Consider the following 22953-nt stretch of genomic DNA (forward strand, 5'->3'; position numbering starts at 1 on the left):
ATTTAATTATTAAATTTTATTTTTCTTTCATTTAGTAATTTTGTTGTTTGTAGGTGTGTTGCTGTTTGGTTCTTTTGGCTATTGTTCACTCTTGAAGCTGTGCTTCCACTTATGTTTAAAAAACAATTGAGAGGCATCCTTGTTCTGTGTTCCTGTTTACATTGTGTCTCCACACTCGTCCTATAAATAAAAAGCACTTAAAAAGATGATCAATGTCTTACATTGGTGGTTATTAAAGTATCTCTTCACCAACCATCTTTTAACTTGAACTTTGGCCTTCAAGACTGGCACTCTAAAATCTTGAATCTGGACCAGCACCTTTCCAGGTTTACACTGTGTGTGTTCTCCCTCTCTCTGTGATCAGTGAGCAGCATTCTGGCTTCATCAAAATGAAGTACAAAGTTGTTTTTCAGAACCTTCATCCTCTCTGTTCACCAAGAAGATCTATAGCAATGATGAAAGCACATAATGACAACAATATGCGACCTTAAATGACATTCAGACAAAACAACTCTTTGTGATTGTAATGAAAACTAATGGGTGTTGTCACATAACAATGTAGCATTCAGGTCATTGCCTGAGAAACTTTAAAGAATGTGCAATGAGAAGGTAGTTTTTGTAATTCTAGAAGGTCGTGAAATATGTTGTGAGCTCCATCAGTTTGTGAGATTCATAATAAGACTCAATACTAATACATACTAATATAATATATTTCAATAATAATAGATTATTTTTGTCACTGTGTACACAGCAAACGTTAGCACTCGAGAGTCTGTAAGTAATTAATTATTTGGGGTCTCATTTTTTTTAATGAGAGGCTTAATAACAGCCAGTTTGAATGTTTTTGGGACATATCCTTATGACAATGACGAGTTAATGACATTCAGAAGAGGATCTATGACTCTGGAAGCACCTCTGTTAGTAGTTTAGATGGAAGGAAGTAAAGTGAAGTTAAATGCCGCCCCCTAAAGCACACAGAGTGTACCTGTCCCTGGGACAGCAGTGTATACAGTTATAGGAATATTGATATTAGATCTTTTGTGAAAAGTGTCCAATGCAACATCTTTTTTTTTTTCTTTTTTTTTTCAGCTCTCATATCTGTGATGAGCCACATAATGCACTAATAAATTCATAGTGGAGAGGACAACACAGAAAGTCCATCATTAAATAAAGGACTCGCTGTTTTGTCCACTAAGTGGAAATAAAGCAAGATTTATTTTTTTTTAGTTTCTAATTCCACTGAACACCTTTGGCTTTATAGTCACTGTGTAAGAATCTTATTTAAAAACAAAAACGTCAAATTCATTGTCAAGACAATGTTAACTCGAAAGCCTCAGTATTTATTAAGTAATCATTTTAAAAGGATTAGAGGCATCTGAATCTGAAATATTACACTTTAAGCACTTTCTCCTCATAACATCAGTAGATAACATGCACAAGTACATAACAATGGATGAGCACAACATCAACAGGTGAAAATAAAAAAGACGGAGAGAAACAAATGCAGTTTATTGTTGTGATTTGTAACTTGTCTAAAAAGCTACCACATGTGGCCACTGATGGGCGCAATTGTATAATGAGGAAATTATGCAATTTTAAAAATGAAGCAATTACATCATGCAATTCCATATTAATTATCAAATGCTAGATTAGAGTCCATTTTTGATTAATAGAGAATCGTAATTGGTTTTCAATTGAGGTCTAGTGTTGGTTTTTCGAGACTCGGCGTCTTGTCCATGGATTTCGTGTGCATTTTGACTCGAACATACTAGGAATCGGACTTATTCCCGAGTCTACTCGAGTCCCAATCAAAATATTTCATAATTATTACTGTATGTTATTTCTTTAAATTGGTATATTATTGTAGGGCCATATGATTTCTCCGATGCAGAAAACGCGGACGGAATCGCGGAATTAGTCATAAAAACGGAATTTACAGTTTAACGCGGAATGTCACAGAATTTGTCCAATTTTGAATTAATTAATCAAAAGTAGGTCATTGCACTTACATCAGATCACGATATGGACTAGTACCTGTAAATATTAAGCCGGAAAAGTATATTTAAATATGAATCCTGCATGTTCTGCGTGTGTTAACGAGTGGTTTGATTTGGATTATTTGCTTTAAATATTAAGCCGCTCGCGGTGATTTCAGCGTTATGTGTAAACCATACACATACTTATTTAAATTTGTCGTAATATTTGGCTTTAGTTTTTACACTGTGATTTTAGTTTGTTAAATCTTTCTTAAGGTGAAGTTTTTGATGTGATTATCAAATAACCTGCTCATTTTCCTTCCTTTGGCACTGTAATTTGCAGTCGTGCATTGGTTGTTGTGAAAGTACTGATGTAATAGCCGTCCTCATCCCGATTTAAAATCCTAAATATCAAACTGTTATGCTTGTGTTAATGACGCAATTCCTGATAAAATGCTTATAGCCTGGAATGTCACCTGGAATAAAATGAATGAACTGTGCCTTCCAGTATCAAACTGTTATGCTTGTGTTAATATCAGATAAAAGAGACTGCTTATTTGATAATTTTTGTGCAAACTATTGATTTATTTGATTTGAGGAGATACAGATAAGTGACACTAGATGGAGCCAGAGAGTGGAGCCTGACAACATTAGAGAAAGTTGTCAAACAATTCAAGAATGGATTTCTGACAAGGGTTAAAGGTTATTTATTAGGTTTTATATAAGCTTATGTTATAAAGCTATATAGATGTTTTAGTGTACAGAAGTGTACATTTTTGATAAATGGAAGTAGATGAAGTTCTGTTCATGTTTTTGTCCATCAATTTTGAAAATCTTTGTTCAGTGATAAATTAATATGGATGATGGGAAAAGTATTTAAACTATGGATATGTCCGGTAAACTTCTGTGTGTGCATCAGTTCTTTTCCCAACCATGCAGAACATCGATGATTGTGAGAGACAAAAACAAAACAGTTACTTAATAGAAGAATAAGAGAAATTGAATATCACGTGAATACTGTTTCCTGTTGGTCTAGATAACAAGGTATTTATATTTGCATTAATATTGTGTTCCTGTGGCTCAGTGGTAGCGCAGTGCAAAAGCTTGTGGGGTTCGATTCCCAGGGAACACTTGTTAGGTAAAAAAAATGTTAGCCTGAGTTCACTGTAAGTCGCTTTGGGTAAAAGTGTCCGATAAATGTTATATTTGCATTAATATTATTAATTCATATTGAACAGTGAAGCTCCAGGAAAAAAATCTAATTCAGATTGGCCTTGGTGCAATAAGGGTTATCTCCTAGTGTACTTTGTGTCAAATACTTACTAGAGGAAGACTGTTTGACAATCTTTTTTTTGTTTGTTTGTTTTTTTACCATCCTTCCATCCTGCCATTACTTGTTTAACTTTTCAGCTTTATGTTCCGGAATATATTCTGAAAAGTGATTAAATATTAAAAACTACTTAACTACTTAAAACTGCATAAAGCACAACATACATATATTTCATTCAATGCAATGTTCATGTAATAATGCTGAAATATAAAATACACAAACACTGTAACTTTAAGGCAGCTGTAGAGCATGAGCTCAAGAGATCAAGTCAAGACAAGTTAACTCTGCTGTGTAGGCAGTTGTTGTGCATTATGAAGCTGTTACTGAATCCACTCTTTCTCAGACCTTTTTAAGAGCGATTAGTTCAGGAGCTACCAGAGTGTCTCAAAGTGACAAAAGGAAGTCCTTAAAATACATGGCTCCTTGTACAGTTATCTGTCAGTGATGATCTTCGAAAACTCAGCTGAAAGTCAGAATTTTTTTGGATGTTTGATGAATTACAATGAAATAGCAGTGTGGAAATAAATAACTAAAAAATAATAAATTTGTATTCTACTTCAGTGATTCTCAGCTGGTTTCATTTGAGGACCCAAGTTTTACATCAGACATTTGACCAAAATTGCTAATAATACTAAAGTGACAGTAATACTACTACAATCAGATCTGATGCTGAAATGGATTAATATTACAATGAGCTGCAAATCAATTATTAACATGAAATTGATTTGCTGAATATGATAGCTATAGTTTTTAAATCCTTCCATTTTCCAAATAACTTGATTTCATGAAATTATTTCATTTTAATATCTGCACACAACATTGCATCCCTCACATATATCCCAAAACACTGGGCTCATGAAACACCAGTTTCAGTTGAGAAACACTGCTCTATATGGCAATTAGATTTTTTTTTTTACTTTTTTCTTTTTTTAGACAAAACATCACAAATATTGCAAATTTCGTTTCTTAAATGTGGCAACACTTGAGGACACTATTTTGTCTTCTCCATCAGGTTTATGTGAGAAAATAATCACAAAGATAAAATCAGGAATCGTGTTGATGCCACAATCACAAAACTGAAGAAAGTAAATCTCTCTGAGAATAACAAAATACAGACAGAAAAATTCAGGAATTTATTAAACTGATTAACAGAGTTTAAAGTGTGAGACGCTTAGCTCTCAAACTGCCATTTTGCCTGAAATTCCAAAATTTCAAGAACAGCGACAACTGCTCTAGAAAACCAAACAAGATGTTCATTCATCCCTTCAACTCTTATCATTACCACTATTGGTTACAGAGTCTGTGAATATACTTTCAAGCCTTCTTTTGTGGGACAGAATTGCAGAACTTCACAGCTTAATTTCAATAAAAGGTCATTTTATACAGGAGAGGAAGTTCTGAGTTGTACTGTAAGGTTAAATATGGTTTATAATGTTATGTATTATGAATTGTTCAGATTTGAAATTAGTGATGGGTGTGGGTGTTGGTTATTTCTTTATTCATTAGAAAGGGTTGTCCATCATGCAGTGCCTGATGCATGGTGTATGTGAAACATAACATATCACTGAAATGAATCACTAGCTTTAAAACCCAAATCATCTATAATTCAGTTTAAAATAAAATAGAATTTCTGCTTAGGTTACAGTAAGTCAAAGCAAGCACAGATGGATATTGAGATTTTTTTTTTCTTTGAGCATTAATGATCCATCAGCTCTCTAGTGCTAAGTTTTCTACAGGAAGGCAACGAGACACAATGCACACAGCAAAACTGCATCTTACCGTATGATGTAAAGCAGGGATAGGCAACTCCGGTCCTGGAGGGCCATTATCCTGCAGAGTTTAGCTTCAGCCCTCATAAAAACTCACCTGCCTGTATCTATCTAGTAATCCCGAAAACACTGATTGCCTTGTTCAGGTGTGTTTAATTCGGGTTGGAGCTAAACTCTGCAGGACAGTGGCCCTCCAGGACCGAAGTTGCCTATCCCTGATGTAAAGGATGTGCAACGAATGTTGCTGTAGCATAATGTACGTCTTCATTTTCAACTGTTTTAATAATAACCACAGTTTAACTATAAAACATTATACATGAAAAGGTGGTCATAAAATAAACACTTGTCCAACACAAACATGAATATATGCAGTGGAGTAATACTTGTCAGTTTGTGCTGTTTGTTCACGGTTCCTGATGTGCAAAAACAAAATTCCTCCCAAAACTGCAATTATTGCCACCAGCAACAATACAGCAACTACCACCGGTATGGAATTGAAACGGTGAGGTTCTGTAATAAAAAAGAGAAAACAATACTTAGTATGAAGCAGATCTGGAAGACATTTGTCTAATAGTGTTTAAAGTTAAAATTCACAACATAAGAAACTCTTAATACAATAGTAGTGTTTAGGTTCTGTAATAAACAGCTATATTGTGAGTATTAATCTAGTAATGATTATTGAGAAAAGAAATGGAGGGAAAGAATTAATGTTGCTAGGTGATTTTGTTTTGGAACCTTCAGAAAACTTCATCAGTTTTTTCTCGAAATGGACTTTGATGACTTTATCGACTTCAAACGAGCGTAGTTCAGTCATTGTAGCGCAGTCATTTTTTGTCCAATTCTCATTTCCTCATATATCATTGTGAAGGTCTTTTAATAGAGAATGTAAAACTGAAATTGAACATTTGTTCATTGTGACTCATTTAGCCAGCACAGGTCACATATTTGTGATGAGATTAATCACAGCTGACGCACCTGCACATGTCTGACAAAGTTGAGTGATGTCCAGATGTGTGGTCTGGTTGCTGATGGGATTGTTGATCACACAGCTGTAGGTGTTGTTCTCCTGATATTCCACCTCCAGAGGTAGAGAGAGACTGATGCTGAGATCAGACACACTGATGCTGGACAATAAACTGTTTCCTTTGTACCAGGAGAGAGTCACATGACCCACATTCACAGCTGAACACAGCAGTGAACATTTAGACACTGATGATGATGATGATGATGATGATGATGATGATGATGATGAACAGTTTGAAGGGTTGCTGGTGATGACAGGAACAGGCAGACGAGCTGGAAAATATGAGGGGAAAAATTAAATGAATCTAGTACTTATTCACTTTCTTTAATGTCACACTACAACGAGAGGCTGTTAATCTTAGTGCATCATAAAATATTGAAGGCTTTTTATTTTCCTTTTAAAACTCTTAATAACACTACCACCACTTTCCTTAACAAAATTGCAAAATGTTCCTGATTCATGAGTTCATCACATGCATTAACAAAAATGGCAATTATTTGATCTAACACTCCAGACAAAATACTTTTTTGATGATTTCCTTTCTTTTCTTTTTTTTTAAGATGATCAGATCAGTGTTTCTTTAGTTAACCCTATAACAAAAATATAGACAACTCTAACAAAAAATCTATGTACAAAATATACAAAAAATATAGTATTTGATATTTTGATATCAAAAACAGATGTCTAAAAACTCGAAATGAAATAGTGTCGAAATATTTTCAACTTGTTAGAACTTCAACAACTTGTTAGAACTTCAACTTTTATTCAAGAAACGACAACTGGTGGTTGCCAGAAATGCACCATAAAAAAATACAGATACAATGTTTCAGATGCTATAATATAATATAATATAATATATATATATATATTATATATATATATATATATATATATATATATATATATATATATATATATATATATATATATATATATAATTTTTATTTCTGTATATATTTTCTCTCCCTCTTTTTTACTATGTAAAGACAGTATCAGGAATAATTGTTTTAGAAAAATCAAACTATAATTTTTTGTGGATGTGCACAAGGTAAAATATAATAAGGACTTTACTCACCATAGACAGTAAGCTCGATTGTCTTGCATGAAGTTGCTTCATTTGTGATGATCTGTACTTTATAAAGTTCAGTGTGTTCAGTTCTGACATTTCCGATTGTCATAGATCCAGTTTGACTGTCCATCTGGAGTCTGTCTCCAAATGTCCCTTTACAGTCATATGTTGAGATTTTCTGTCTGTGGATTTCAGCTATACGAGTGTCTTGAGATCCAAACATCCACACTATCTGATCATCACTCTGTATTTCAGTAACATTAGTGTGTAAAGTGACAGAATCTCCCTCAGTCACTGATACTGACTTCATTAAATCTGTATCACCAAACACACCTGAAACACATCAAGAAATCAAGTTTAAGTTTTTACTTCTACAACAGACAAAAACGTGTCTTGTGATTATTACCAGCTGAGAACCAGTGTTGCAGTAACTAGTAACTAGTAATGCATTACAGTAATAAAAAGTAATAAGATTACAGTTACCATCCACAAAAATGTCAAGTTACTAGTTACTTTTTTCACAGTGTCTAATGATTTGAAATTCAAAAATTCAATCATCCCTATCGGTTTTCATAATCATTGTCATGCACTCATGATGTCACCAACGCAGCAAGCTAGCTTCGTCAGAAGATGGAGAAAAACGTTTGATTCATGATCAGTGATTTCTTCAGTAGTTGGAGAAAAACTTTTTTTTTCATGATAATTCTTTTTTTTGTTTTATTTTTTCTTTTGTTTTGTGGTATGTATTTTATGTTTTTGTATATTTGTTGTTTTTGTGTGTTATTTTTTATTTATGTTTAATTTTTTTTTGTTAGTTTACAAACATCTATACAGTGTGGCATCTCTTGGTGAGTATAAAAATGAAATAAAAACTGGTAATTGTACCAAAACTAAAATTTGCAAATCACCTAAACTACTATTAATGATCTTAGAAACTAAGTGAATCATTCAATATCAGCTGATAATCACTGGCATAATCTTTAAAAGGATGTTTAAAACAAGGCATTTACTTGGAAATTGTCTGTAAACTATATAAAATAGCATAATCGTAGGCAACACAAAACACATACATATTTGTTGTGTTCAGTTGTCTCTGTTTCAAAGGAAAGGACAAAGCAATTCAGTATGCCTGCCACTTTAAAGCAAAGGACCATATTGTCTTCTTAGTGCTTTCAAGATTGGGTGCCGTCATTTGTAACTTGAATGTACTGTATGAGGCATTCGGTGTCACTCGCTTCCAGTTATTTTAAGCTTTACAAAATGTATCGTTATGCTGCCTGACCTCCCAAAATGGTATTTCTTATCATATTATTTTAATGTAAGAATTATAAACACATTTATTTATAGTGTAAATAATTTTACAATATGCTGAACTTTATTCTTCTTTTACTTTATTCTTTATTTACCTGTAGCAGTTAATGAATCAGATATATGCACACAGAAAATAGCTTACCTCTGCATTGTAAATAAAGTTGCTTCAGTAAAAGTAATTTCTTTTAACATCCCAAAAAACTACACTTCCCAACATCCCCAAAAAAGGAAGTGATGGCCATTGTTTGGGCATGACTATGTATTTTTTACATTTTCTCACACATTTTCTTAAAAAAAAAGTTCTATTGCTCTAATATCACAGCATCATAAACATTCTTTTCGAATCAAAAAGTATATGAAAATCGAAAGAGAGAGAGAAAAAAAAAACAGACAGGTAGCCCAGCCAGTCATATGATGATGCAATTAGCGACAGGAAACACGTTGGTATATGCAAAACTGTTGATGTATCGCCATGTTGGTTTAAAACAAAAACACCTGTTCTTTTGTTTTAGTTCTTACTCTTTTAAGTAGTTCCACTAACTAAAGTTTATCCATTTCTGCATTGCTATAACAGATTACAAATATATATAACAGATTACATTACTCTTTGAGAAAAGTGGGAGGAACTGCCAAAGGAGTGTGATTAAAAGCAGTTTCATGTTTTAAAGTAGCTAATAGCCATATCTACGAAATTGCGGCATTGTGATTACATGCCATAAAACATTATACAGAACTTCACGTTTCCCTCACGCTATAATGTGCTCACAGACACATCTCTTATTAAATTAATGTATGCTGAGTGTCTGGATCAAAAGTTTTGCTCACGGTATAATGTGTTCTTATATTTATGTTTTATTAATTTTTTGAATAATATTTGTTGATAATTTTGGTTGTTTTTTGTTTTTAATTTAAAATGTAACTTTTATTAAACTTCTAATTTAATTTTCATTAATACAAACCCGATTCCAAAAAAGTTGGGACACTGTACAAATTGTGAGTAAAAAAGGAATGGAATAATTTACAAATCTCATAAACTTATATTTTATTCACAATAGAATATAGATAACATATCAAAAAATATTGGCTCATTTTGGATTTCATGAGAGCTACACATTCCAAAAAAGTTGGGACAGGTAGCAATAAGAGGCCAGAAAAGTTAAATGTACATATAAGGAACAGCTGGAGGACCAATTTGCAACTTATAAGGTCAACTGGCAAAATGATTGGGTATAAAAAGAGCCTCTCAGAGTGGCAGTGTCTCTCAGAAGTCAAGATGGGCAGAGGATCACTAATTCCCCCAATGCTGCGGCGAAAAATAGTGGAGCAATATCAGAAAGGGGTTTCTCAGAGAAAAATTGCAAAGAGTTTGAAGTTATCATCATCTAGAGTTCATAATATCATCCAAAGATTCAGAGAATCTGGAACAATCTCTGTGTGTTCGGATCAAGGCCGGAAAAACATACTGGATGCCTGTGATCTTCGGGCCCTTAGACGGCACTGCATCACATACAGGAATGCTACTGTAATGGAAATCACAACATGGGCTCAGGAATACTTCCAGAAAACAATGTCGGTGAACACAATCCACAGTGCCATTCGCCGTTGCCGTGCCATTTATTTTTTTAATTTTTTTTTTTTTTTTTTTTTTTACAGTTTTTCTCAATTGCTAACACACAATTCATGAAACAATTTTACAATTTTTCTCATAACTATAAACACAATCTCAAAACTATATACCAACTTGCACAAACCTCAAACGTCCAGGTCAAAACCAACTATTCCCGTCAAAAACATATTCTCTTCAGTTAAAATCAAACTCTGGCCTCCGATGATGCACAAACCTAACAAATACACAGACTACTGCCTAGAAAACACCAGTGAGATCAATTCAAAACACTGTTACTAAAACCAAATCAGTGGAAGAGTGAAGGTACAATAAAATACAAGAAGCATTTATGTTTTTTTTTTTGTTAATTTTTTTTTTTAGATTTTTTTTTTTATTATTTTTTTTTTACAATTTGATTAAAATTGTCACTGATCAGTTACTGATCTGCATCCTCGGCACCCTAAGCATCACATGCCTGGGCAGGATCAGGCCACATACCTTCATCTACATCGCAGAAAATATTTTTTTCTTGCAAGGCAATGGGGAAATATGCTCTGCTGTGTCTTATCCAGCCTTGGATCGACTCTATAACTGTCACGCCCAGTTGCCTGCACAACTGGAAGGCTTTAGAGGGCGTTCCTGTGTTTTGTGTTTCTGCTTGTTCTGGTTATGGACTCCATTTCCCATCATGCTGTGTTTTCATTAGTGTCTACCTGGATCAGCTTTGTTCCACTTCCTGTTTGGTCCTCTATTTTTGTATATTAAGCCCTGGTCTGCTATTGTCTACTAACGGAATGCATAGTCGATATAAAAAAGCTGGATGATGAGTCATTTCTTACTGCTCAATTCTGAAAAAAAGGTGTTAAATATCAGATCTAAAAACTCCATGTGTAATAACCTAGAACACTGTCTAACTTGATGGCTGCTCTGTCAATTCTTCGTCATCAGTTAGGAACATAGGTGTGCTATTTCATAGCAATCTTTCCTTTGAAACCCATGTTTCTGGCTTTCTGCATTTTTCCATCTCAAAAATATATCTAAATTGCGACCTATGGTCTTATTGTCATATGCAGAAATGTTAAGTCATGCGTTCATGACCTCAAGGTTAGATTATTGTAATGCTTTATTGGGTGGTTGTTCTGCATGCTTAATAAACAAACTCCAGTTAGTCCAAAATGCAGCAGCTATGACCATATTAGCCCGGTTCTGTCAACACTGGACTGGCTCCCTATCAAACATCGCATAGATTTTAAAATCTTGCTACTTACTTATAACCCTGAATGGTTTAGCACCTCAGTATTTGAATAAGCTCTTGTTACATTATAGTCCCTCAATTTCCGCTGCATTCTCCAAAAACTCAGGCAATTTGATAATACCTAGAATATCAAAGTCAACTGCGGGGCGGCAGATCCTTCTCCTATTTAGCGCCCAAACTCTGGAATAACCTACCTAACATTGTTCGGGAGGCAGACACACTCTTGCAGTTTAAATCTAGATTAAAGACCCATCTCCTTTAACCTGGCTTACACATAACACACTAATACACTTCTAATATACAAATCCATTAAAGGATTTTTTAGGCTGCATTAATTAGGTAAACCGGAACCATTAACACTTCCCATAACACCTGATGTACTTGCTACATCATTAGAAGAATGGCATCTACGATCATATTAGTCTCTATTTTATATTATTTATTTATTTATTTTATTTGTATTATTATTATATTATACGTTTCTTTCTTATTCTGAGATCACAATAGTCACCAGATCCAATCTGTATCCAGATCAGATGGTCACTGCAGTCACCCGGATCCAGTTCTGTAGTCCAGGCCAGATGGTGTATCAGCACCTAGAGATGACCTTTACAGCCCTGAATGTCAGCGGAGACCAGGACACCTAGATACTAGAGCCCCAGATACAGATCCCCTGTAAAGACCTCTTCACCTAGACAGCCACTGGGACCACAGGAACCAGCTGAGTCCACTGCACAATCTTGACTTTGCTGCAGCCTGGAATTGAACTGCTGGTTTCGTCTGGTCAGAGGAGAACTGGCCCCCCGACTGAGCCTGGTTTCACCCAAGGTTTTTTCTCAATTCTGTCACCGATGGAGTTTTGGTTCCCTGCTGCTGTCGCCTCTGGCTTGCTTAGTTGGGGACACTTCAGTTCCAGCGATATCGTCGACTTGATTGCACTGATACTATATGTGATACTGTAAAGCTGCTTTGACACAGTCTGTATTGTAAAAAGTGCTAAATACTGTAAATAAAGGTGCTTGACTTGACTTAACTTGACTATAAATTTGCCTTTTCATACAATGGGCCACTACACTCATTCACTACAGTTACAGTCTTTATACATTAAACATAACTATTTTCTTTAGGAAGTGTGAGCAAGTTTCCCTTATCACTCACTCCCACTGGAATACGTACCACTGCCTATTGTTGTTTTTGCAACTTAATGGCCCTGGTTCATTATGTTAACCACAATAACAACTGGACATACCTGGTATAAAAGGTTGTGGCAACACATGTAGAACTAAGGGCAGATTGTACACAGTAAAACTTTCTATGGATTGTGTGTGAGCAGCACATCCGACAGAGCTTCACAGGCTTTTGGGTGCTTCATTTTCTAGTAAACCACCAGCTGTTTTTGACACTCTAGAAACATAATCTTTTTCCCGGAACAGTTAGGGGAACATCTCGGGCTTTGAGGCTTCACTTCCCCATCCCTACTAAACCACTAATGCTGTTTCGCGTACACAACACCAGACTAACGCAAAACCACAATGAACAGGTTAAAAAAGAATACATTCAAATGCTGCTTTATTTCTCTATGTTTTTAAAATGTAAACACACAACATAAAGAGCATGAAAATTAAACTGTATGAAGAAAGCTTGCTTTACAATAAATCATAAATAATAATAAAAAAAAAATCTGCTTGTAGGCCTGTGTATAAATCTACACACTCAGTAATAATCAAGCTGCAATCACCATCTCCATCTGGTACACATGATAGAATGTAGCCTACACAATGCATAAGGCCAGACCTACTCTTAAAATTCATGCTGAACAAAACCTAGCTAAAAAACTGCATGTTTCATCTCCAGACTGAATCCACCCCATAGCAGTATCAGTAATGACTGGTCACCAGTCATTGGCTATATTTCACTCCACTTTACTGAAACCACTACTGAGACTCACAGCAAACACAAGTCAATCAGACCTCGACTAACATGTGGCTTTATATCATATTTTTCCATTTGTTTGGTGGGTAAGATAATTCTTATTATTTATATTGATTGCTTTTTGTAAAGTGTGATTAATAATGTGTTTTTGTCCAGTTAGTTAACAGAAAAGTAACTTTTAATAATTTTTAAATCATTCCAAAAAAGCATTAAATGACATGCTGTTGTAATATCTTACCTACACTTGTTACTTAACTTGTTACCAATACACTAAATAATAGACCCTTCATATTTATTTGCTTCAGTTATTAAGATGCGGTTTTATTTTTGGTGTGTATAATGTGGATACAAATGCAGTGAAGTCAGTATCAGTGAGTCTGAGGGAGATTGTCACTGCTAAACACTGATGTACTACTGAACTACAGAGAGAGGAAGTGATTACTGTGGATGTTTGGACCTCGAGACACTCGTATAGCTGAAATCTATAAGCAGATCATTTCTGTTTATGATAAAAAAGAAAAATTCAGAGATAGACTCAACGTGGATAGTCAAACTGGATCTCTGACCATCAAAAACATCAGAAATGAACACTCTGGGCTTTATAAACTACAGATCTTCAGTCAAAGAGGAACTTCATTCAAGAGATTCAATGTTACTTGTTTATGGTGAGAATTGTTTTGTAAATTGTTCATTAACTTATGTCATGATTATACACACTTCATTTTGCTTTTGATCTGAAAATCTCATATGACAATAACATTTCTCATAAAAACATAACAATGTTGCCCCTTTTTAGCCCATTTGCCCATTCCAGTCATCACCAGTACTTCAAATTGTTCTTTTTCATCATCATCATCATCTTCAAACCAGTACTGTGCACTGCTGTGTTCAGCTGTGAATGTGAGTGCTGTGACTCTATCCTGGTACAAAGAAAAGTTTATTGTCCAGCATCAGTGTGTCTGATCTCAGCATCAGTCTCTCTCTACCTCTGGGAGGTGGAATATCAGGAGAAAAACACCTACAGCTGTGTGATCAACAATCCCATCAGAAAACCAGACCACACATCTCAACATCACTGCAACTCTGTGTCATATGTGTGAGGTATATCATCAGTGATGTAATACAGGCTATGCTGATTAGAGATGATCTGTGGCTCTTACAGGTTTATTCATGAAAAAAATTGAGTTAAATTTACTTTATTAATGAAAATAAAAAATTTTAGTTAAATTTTCTAGATTTTGTACGTTATAGATATCTAATTAAAAATAATTTAATTATTACCTAATGTCCAACCAGCCTTAAACATTCTTTTTTTACCCCTTTGGATTTTTGCTGTTTGTCTATAGTGGTTTGATTTTTAAAGTCACACCAAAAAAAGATTCAGTCAGTATCTGTTTAAAAGAGTTAAAAGTACATGAAGTAATGTTTCCATTTTCTTCTAGATCCTCCCTCAGACCCTTTCCAGTGTTGTGGTTTCACTGAAGCTGTGATCCGATGGTTGTCTCTGCTGTGGTGGGCGTGGCGGCTTTTGCTGTGGTGGTTTATTACATCAGATCCTGAGCTAAACAGAAGAGGAGAGAAGAAATATATGACTCTAAGAACGCGTCTTCAGTGTTGCTGGAAAATGAAAAAAGGCTCTAATGTCAAGTTTATGTAGATGAATATTATAAGAAAGTAGTATCAGAAAACATTACAAAGAAAATGTGTCTGTGGGGGATATTAGACAGATTTAACCAGGCTTAGAACATAGCAGCAGTTCACCATGTAGATTGGTTTTGATTTGTCATTTAAGATTCATATCAATGCAGTTAACTAAGGAGGGAAAACTCTTTTATAAAACCAAAACCTGGATGAGGGGGAAAGGTTTCTACCTGGAAAAAAGGGTTTAGAGATGCCAGCAGGTGGAGCTCACCATGTGCTTCTATGTTTAAGCTGATGCTGAAGGCTTAAAAAGAAATGACAACAATGTCAGCAAAAGTGTAGATGGTCCAGTTGCAGTTTGTACACTCATTATTTGATTGCTGTTTAGTTACAGCTGGATTATTCCCCTTTTTTAGGCGAAGCCTCATATAAATGCAGTACCTCAAACCTCAGAGTTGTGTGAAGACTGTGCTCCCCCCTTCGCATGCCATTTTTTGTTGAGGTGTAAATTTATATCTATTTGGTGTGGTTTGTATGCTGAAAAAAATTATGCTCTCCCCTCACGTTTTTTTCTGTTTTTCTCAAGTTGTACTAAACAGATGCACCATCGGTAAATAGTGATCACTTATAGTATTGTTCACATGTCTATATGAGTCTAAATGTCAGTGATTGTTAATGGACATTTAAATGTCCCAACTGTTTGATTTATCTTATGGTCATGTGATTCAATATGCAAACAGATGCAAATTTACTGTATCAACATGTTATGGCATTGCATGACAGAAGGAGTTCATATTAGAAGATACTTGAAATATAAAGTAATTACCTTAACATTCTTAGAGAGTAAAGAATGAAAAGGATCCAAAAATGAAAAATCTGTCATTTAAAAAAAAAAAAAAAAAAGGATCCATAGATTTGAAACACTATGAGGGTTAAGTCAAACTACATTTGCTTTTTAAGGAAGTGAAGCAATTAAAAATGAGATATCAAAATGTAGAAAACATGACCAGGGGCTAGTGTTCCTGTCATTAGAGAACGTTAAATGAGAAGCATGAAAATTCTTACATCTGGAAAAGGGTATCTTGTGGTGGATCAAATGCGTTTGTTGAGTCAGTTGAGGCACATGTAATACAAGATCAAGCAACTGCAGGACAGGTTCATGAAAAGCTAATAATGAATTAAACGATTAAATTTAGCTAATAATCTAAATAAATTAACAATATAAAGCACTTACTAAAACTTGTATTATTATATTATTAGTTTAACTGCCATTCATGTGTCAGTAACTGCCATTATAGGCCTGTCACAAGAATATATTGTATTTTTTGTGAGTTAAATTTTGGGATGCCCCAAAACTATGGATAACCTACCTAACCTTGTCGGGCGGCAGGACACATCTTGCAGTTTAAATTGCTAGATTAAAGACCATCTCTGTAACCTGGCTTACACATAACACACTAAACACTTCTAATATCCAAATCCATTTAAAGGATTTTTAGGTGCCTTATTTAGAAACCGTAACATCAACATTCCCTAAACCTGATGTACTTGCTAATACATTAGATGAATGGCATCTCCGCTTCATATTAGTCTCTTTTATTTATAGTATTTATATTTATTTTATTGTATTTATTATTATTTATACGTGTTACTCTTTATTCTGAGATCACAATAGTCACCAGATCCAAATTCTGTATCCAAAGAATCAGATGGTCACTGCAAGCACCCGGATCCAGTTCGTATCCAGGCCAGATGGTGTAATCAGCACCTAGCGGAGGGACCGTTTACAGCCCTGAATGTCAGAGGAGACCAGGACACCTAGATGAAGCCCCAGAAGTACAGATCGCCCTGTAAAGACCTCTTCACGCTAGACAGGCCACTGGGACAAGACCACAGGAACCAAGCTGAGTCGCTCTGCACCATCTGACTTTGCTGCAGCCTGAAATTTTTGGGGGAATGCTGGTTTTCGTCTGGTCAGAGGAGAACTGACGCCCCCAACTGAGCCTGGTTTCACCCAAGGTTTTTTTCTCCATTCTGTCACCGATGGAGTTTTGGTTCCTTGCCGCTGTCGCCTCTGCTTGCTTAGTTGGGGACACTTCATTTCCGCGATAATCGTCGACTTGATTGCACTGATACTATAGAATGATACTGTAAAGCTTGCTTTGGACACAGTCTGTATTGTAAAAAGTGACTAATGACTGTAAAATAGGTGACTTGACTTTACTGTAGACTTGACTATAAATTTGCCTTTGCATACGACTGGATGGACCACTACACTCATCACTAACATTTACAGGCTTTATACATTAAAAACATAACTATTTTCTTTAGGAAGTGTGAGCAAGTTTCCCTTAGCACTCACTCCACACGGAATAAGTACCACTGCCTATTGTTGTTTTGCAAACTTAATGGCCCGTGTTCTTATGTTAACAATAACAACAGGGACATTACCTGTAAAAAAGGTGTGCAAACACATGTAGAACTAAGGGCAGATTGTACACAGTAAAACTTTCTATGGATTGTGTGAGCAGCACATCCGACAGAGCTTCACAGGCTTTTGGGGTGCTTCATTTTCTAGTAAACCACCAGCTGGTTTTTGACACTCTAGAACACATAATCTTTTCCCGGAACAGTTAGGGGAACATCTCGGGCTTTGAGGCTCACTTCCCCATACCCTACTAACACTAATGCTGTTTCGCGTACACCACACCAGACTAACGCAAACCACAATGAACCAGGTAAAAAAAGAATACATTCAAATGGCTGCTTATTTCTAATGTTTTTAAATGGTAAACACACAACATAAAGAGCATGAAAATTAAACTGTATGAAGAAAGCTTGCTTACAATAATATATAATATAAAAAAAAAAAAATCTGCTTGTAGGGCCTGTGTAATTAATCTAAACACTCAGTAATAAATCAAGCTGCATCACCTCTCCATCTGGTACACATGATAGAATGTAGCCTACACAATGCATAAGGCCAGACCTACTCTTAAAAATTCATGCTGAACAAAACCTAGCTAAAAAACTGCATGTTTCATCTCAGACTGAATCCACCCCATAGCCGTAGTATCAGTAATGACGTCACCAGTCATTGGCTATATTTCACTCCACTTTACTGAAACCACTACTGAGACTCACAGCAACACAAGTCAATCAGACCTCGACTAACATGTGGCTTTATAATCATATTTTCCATTTGTTTGGTGGGAGATAATTCTTATTATTTATATTGCTTTTTTGTAAAGTGTGATTAATAATGTGTTTTGTCCAGTTAGTATTTTTACAGAAAAGTACTTTTAATAATTTGTAAATCATTCCAAATAAGCATTAAATGACATCTGCTGTTGTCATATCTTACCTAACACTTGTTACTTAACTTGTTACCAATACACTAATATCATAAACCCTTCATATTTATTTGCTCCATTTATTAAGATGCGGTTTTATTTTAGGTGTGTATAATGTGGATACAAATGCAGTGAAGTCAGTATCAGTGACTGAGGGGAGATTGTCACTCTAAACCCCACTGATGTTACTGAACTACAGAGAGAGGAGCGATACTGTGGAATGTTTGGACCTCGAGACCTCGTATAGCTGAAATTCTATAAGGCAGATCATTCTTCTGTTTATGATAACAAAGAAAAATTCAGAGATAGACTCAAAGTGGATAGTCCAACTGGATCTCTGAGCATCAAAAACATCAGAAATGAACACTCTGGACTTTATAAAAACTACAGATCTTCAGTCAAAGAGGAACTTCCTTCAAGAGATTCAAATGTTACTTGTTTATGGTGAGAATTGTTTTTGTAAATGTTCATTAACTTATGTCATGATTATACACTTCATTTTGCTTTTGAACTGAAAAATCTCATATAACAATAATACTTGTCTCATAAAACATATAATGTTGCCCTTTTTTTAGCCCATTTTGCCCATTCCAGTCATCACCAGTACTTCAAATTGTTCTTTTTTCATCATCATCATCATCAACCTCATCATCTTCAAATCAGTACTGTTCAAAACTGTGTTTTCAGCTGTGAATGTTGAGTGCTGTGACTCTCTCCTGGTACAACAGAAACAGTTTATTGTCCAAGCCCTCAGTGTGTCGATCTCAGCATCCAGTCTCTCTCTACCTCTGGAGGTGAATATTCAGGAAAAACCACCTCAGCTGTGTGATCAACAATCCCATCAGAAACCAAGACCACACATCTCAACATCACTCAAACTCTGTCCATATGGGTGAAGGTATATCATCAGGGATGTAAATACAGGCTATGCTGATTAGAGATGATCTTTGGCTCTTACAGGTTTTCATGAAAAAATGAGTTTTAATTTACTTTATTAATGAAAAATAATCGAGATTAATTACAGATTTGTTCTGAATTTTGTACTTTATAGAGATCTAATTAAAAATAAATTACAAAAAACCCCAAAACTCTTAGTTTAATGTCCCATGAAAAAATCAGTTACCTATCTGTGTCCACCAGCCTACGGACGACAAACAAACAGTTCCTTTTTACCCCTTTGGATTTGCTGTTTTGTCCTATAGTGGTTTTGTTTTAGTCACCACCAAAAAAAGATTCAGTCAGTATCTGTTTAAACTAGAGTTAAGTACATGAAGTAATGTTTCCATTTTCTTCTAGATCCTCCCTCAGGACCCTGTCCAGTGGATGTGGTTTCACTGATGAAGCTGTGATCCGATGGGTTGTCTCTGCTGTGGTGGGCGTGGTGGCTTTTGCTTTGGTGGTTTATTACATCAGAATCCTCGAGCTAAACAGAAGAGGAGAGAAGAAATATATGACTCTAAAGAACGCGTCGTCAGTGTTTCTGGGGAAATGAAAAAGGCTTCTAAATGTCAAGTTTAATGTAGATGTGAATATTATAAAGAAAAGTATCAGAAAACATTACACAAAGAAAATGTTGTCTGTGGTGGATATATAACCAGATTTAACCAGGCGTAGACCATAGCAGCAGTTCACCCATGTAGATTTGGTTTGATTTGTCATTTAAGATTCATATCAATGCAGTTAACCTAAGGAGGGAACTCTTTTTATACAAAACCTGGATGAGGGGGAAAGGTTTCTACCTGGAAAAAAGTGTTAGAGATGCCAGCAGGTGGAGCTCATCATGTGCTTCTATTGTTTAAGCTGATGCTGAAGGCGTTACAAAGAAATGACAACAATGGTCAGGCCAAAGTGTAGATGGTCCAGTTTTCGGTTTGTGACATCGTCATTATTTGATTGCTGTTAGTACAGCTTGGAGTTAATTCTTTTTTTTAGGCGAAGCCTCATATAAATGCAGTACCCTCAAACCTCAGAGTTGTGTGAAGGACTGTGCTCCCCCCTTCGCCATGCCATTTTTTGTTGAGGTGTAAATTTATATCTATTTGGTGTGGTTTGTATGCTGGAAAATTATGCTCTCCCCCTCACGTTTTTTTCTGGTTTCTCAAGTTGTACTAAACAGAATGCACCCATCGGTAAATAGTGATCACTTATAGTATTGTTCACATGTCTATATGAGTCTAAATGTCAGTGATTGTTAATGGACATTTAAATGTCCCACTATTGTTTATCTTATGGTCATGTGATTCAATATGCAGCAGGAACATGTATGTATCAACATGTATGCATTGCATGACAGAAGAGTCATTTAGAAGATTTGAAATATAAAGAATTACCTTAACATTCTTAAAGAATGAAAAGGATCCAAAAATGAAAAATCTGTCATTTAAAAAAAAAAAAAAAAGCCATATAGATTTGAAACACTATGAGTGTTAAGTCAAACTATTTTTTTTTAAGGAATTGAAGCAATTAAAAAATGAGATATCAAAATGTAGAACATGGGACCAGGGCTAGTGTTCATTAAGAGAACTTAAATGAGAAGCATGAAAAATTCTTACAGGAAAATGTATCTTTGTGGATCAAATGCTTTGAGTCCATTTGATGCACATGTTAATACAAGATCAGAGAACTGCAGGAGGTTCATGAAAAGCTAATAATTGAATTAAACGATAAATGTAAAATCTAAATAAATTAACAATATAAAGCACTTACTAAAAACTTGTATTATTATTATATTAGTTTAACTGCATGTCATGTGATCAGTAACTGACATTAGAGGGGCCTGTCACAAGAAGTTATTTGTATTTTTTGTGAGTTAAATTGGATGAGATTCAGCTGATTGCAGGTGACCTTGACAACTTAGATGCCAAACAAGGTCTTTGTCAGGACAGACACGTCAGTGGAAAAATATACGCATCAACAACAAAAACAGAAAAAAACAATGAAAACAACTAGAGATCATCAGGGGCTTTTGTTTTGTTTTTTTTGTATCTTTTTGGTTCTTAACGACTACATTCTTCTTATTTGAACAGAGGAAAATAATAACTGTGTCACAGTGACAGACTCAGTTCTTAAAAAAGATATTTGTTAGGTCTGGTTTATTTTCTTTACGGAGTCTGTACTAAAGCATGTTTGGTTGAGTGAAAGTAGGTGTATGGCCACGTGTTTGTTTAAATTTTGCTGTTGTAGTGTTTGTGTATGAATGGATTGACGAAGAGCTGTTGTATTTATTTTTTTCTCACACTTAAACCCCTAGAATTTTCAGTCTTTTAGACTTTTGGGACTTCCATGACCTGTGATCTGGATCTGATGCCTACCAAGAAACAACAGCACAATTGCTTGGCGGTCATTCTCGTTTGAAATGAATAATGTGAAATTGTGAATCCCTACTGGTGTACTACAGGAGCAAACTCAAACTACACTATTTCAGTGTTTTTCATAACCCTGTCCTGAAGCTACTGTCGTCTGGTGTAACTGCAGCTGTAGCAGAGGACACAAGCTGTTGGAGAAAGTAACTGAGGACTTGATATCGGAAACACTGAAGTTTGCACCAAACTACATAAGGTAAAAAAAAAAAAAAAATTATTAAATTCATGCAAATTGAATACAGAAGAGCACAAATAAGGAGCAGCTCACAATCTGTGTGCCGCTCTCTGGAGAGTGAAATAGTGCTCGAACCTTGTTGCATTAAACAGGTAGATGCATTACAATCCAAGTTACAGTCAGTGGTTGGTTGATTCGCTGAATAAGTAATTTGGTAGTTTGTTTTTGTATTTCTGTCGGTATGATTTTGCTCTTGGTCCTTCTAAATGTGCTTACAACTTGTACAAAATATCCACGTTCTTAAAATTAGAATACCAAATCAAATTGTAAGCCTATTGAGTTTTTAACCCAACCAATCTAAATCCAAAATATTTGCTTGTTGTTAACACTTTCTAGAACAAAGAAAAAAAACAATGCCTTCACTAAAAAGAAGACCGAGAGAGAGAGAGAGAGAGAGGAGAGAGAGAGATGAGAGGAGAGAGAGAGAGAAGAAGAGACATAGGGAAGCTGCTAAAGGCAGGTCAATATTCAAAAAAATAAATTTAAAGCTCCAGAAAGCCAGCAGGTTAATCATCATATGTGACCATGGACCACAAAACAGACATAAGGGTCAATTTTTGGAAATTCCATTTATGTATGGTTTGTTAGGATAGGAAAATATTTGGCCGGGAAAAAACCACGACTCACGACTTTTGTAGCGTTCAAGGCAAATCACGCCAACTTCCTGAGCGCAAGGAATTGTAGCTAGATTATTAATTTTATTGCAACGTATATTGTTTCCTAAAGTCTATTCTCACCATGTAACCACTTGCATAAACAACCGCATCCGTAGGTAATATATATCCATAGGGGTTGCCATTGTTTTTGTTTCGTGGGTTATGTGACGTCAGAGCTCGGAACCTGGTAGAGTACATCGATCTAGTACGAGTTCACGGGTTGGAAGTGTCACGGGTTTGACTGCCGTTCCAGTGCACTTTCACGGGTAGTAGGTTGGAAAAACACAGGTTACGGGTTGCCTGGAACGCGGTATTTATAAACTGGTTTTATGGTCCCAGGGTCACATATGTTTTTAACATGATTGGGCCTGTTACTAGCATATGCTGGAGTTATTAACATGTCGCTTGGATTTTTCTAGGTTATTAACATGTCT

General features: G+C 35.4%; 1 protein-coding gene across 1 annotated transcript; it reads right to left on the minus strand.

Annotated features, from left to right (window-relative positions):
- Positions 1 to 4811: 4811 nt before the first annotated feature.
- On the minus strand, positions 4812 to 7815 carry LOC122141673 (SLAM family member 5-like). The gene is made up of 4 exons (XM_042749611.1): positions 7175 to 7815; positions 6051 to 6371; positions 5296 to 5585; positions 4812 to 5093 (listed from the first exon to the last, which is right to left on the minus strand). Exons 1-3 carry the CDS (start codon positions 7476 to 7478, stop codon positions 5404 to 5406), a joined length of 807 nt encoding a protein of 268 aa, XP_042605545.1. The 5' UTR covers positions 7479 to 7815; the 3' UTR covers positions 4812 to 5093; positions 5296 to 5403.
- Between the last annotated feature and the right edge of the window lie 15138 nt (positions 7816 to 22953).

The sequence above is a fragment of the Cyprinus carpio genome, chromosome B22 (genome assembly GCF_018340385.1).
Source record: "Cyprinus carpio isolate SPL01 chromosome B22, ASM1834038v1, whole genome shotgun sequence".
Taxonomy (NCBI): domain Eukaryota; kingdom Metazoa; phylum Chordata; class Actinopteri; order Cypriniformes; family Cyprinidae; genus Cyprinus; species Cyprinus carpio.

Excerpts from the sequence above, each read along its gene's own strand:
- LOC122141673 (XM_042749611.1), bottom strand. The coding sequence starts at position 7,478 with ATGAAGTCAGTATCAGTGACTGAGGGAGATTCTGTCACTTTACACACT. Across the intron at positions 6,372-7,174 it reads AATCGAGCTTACTGTCTATG|CTCGTCTGCCTGTTCCTGTC; the intron begins GTGAGTAAAGTC and ends CATATTTTCCAG. Across the intron at positions 5,586-6,050 it reads ACTTTGTCAGACATGTGCAG|AACCTCACCGTTTCAATTCC; the intron begins GTGCGTCAGCTG and ends TTTTTATTACAG.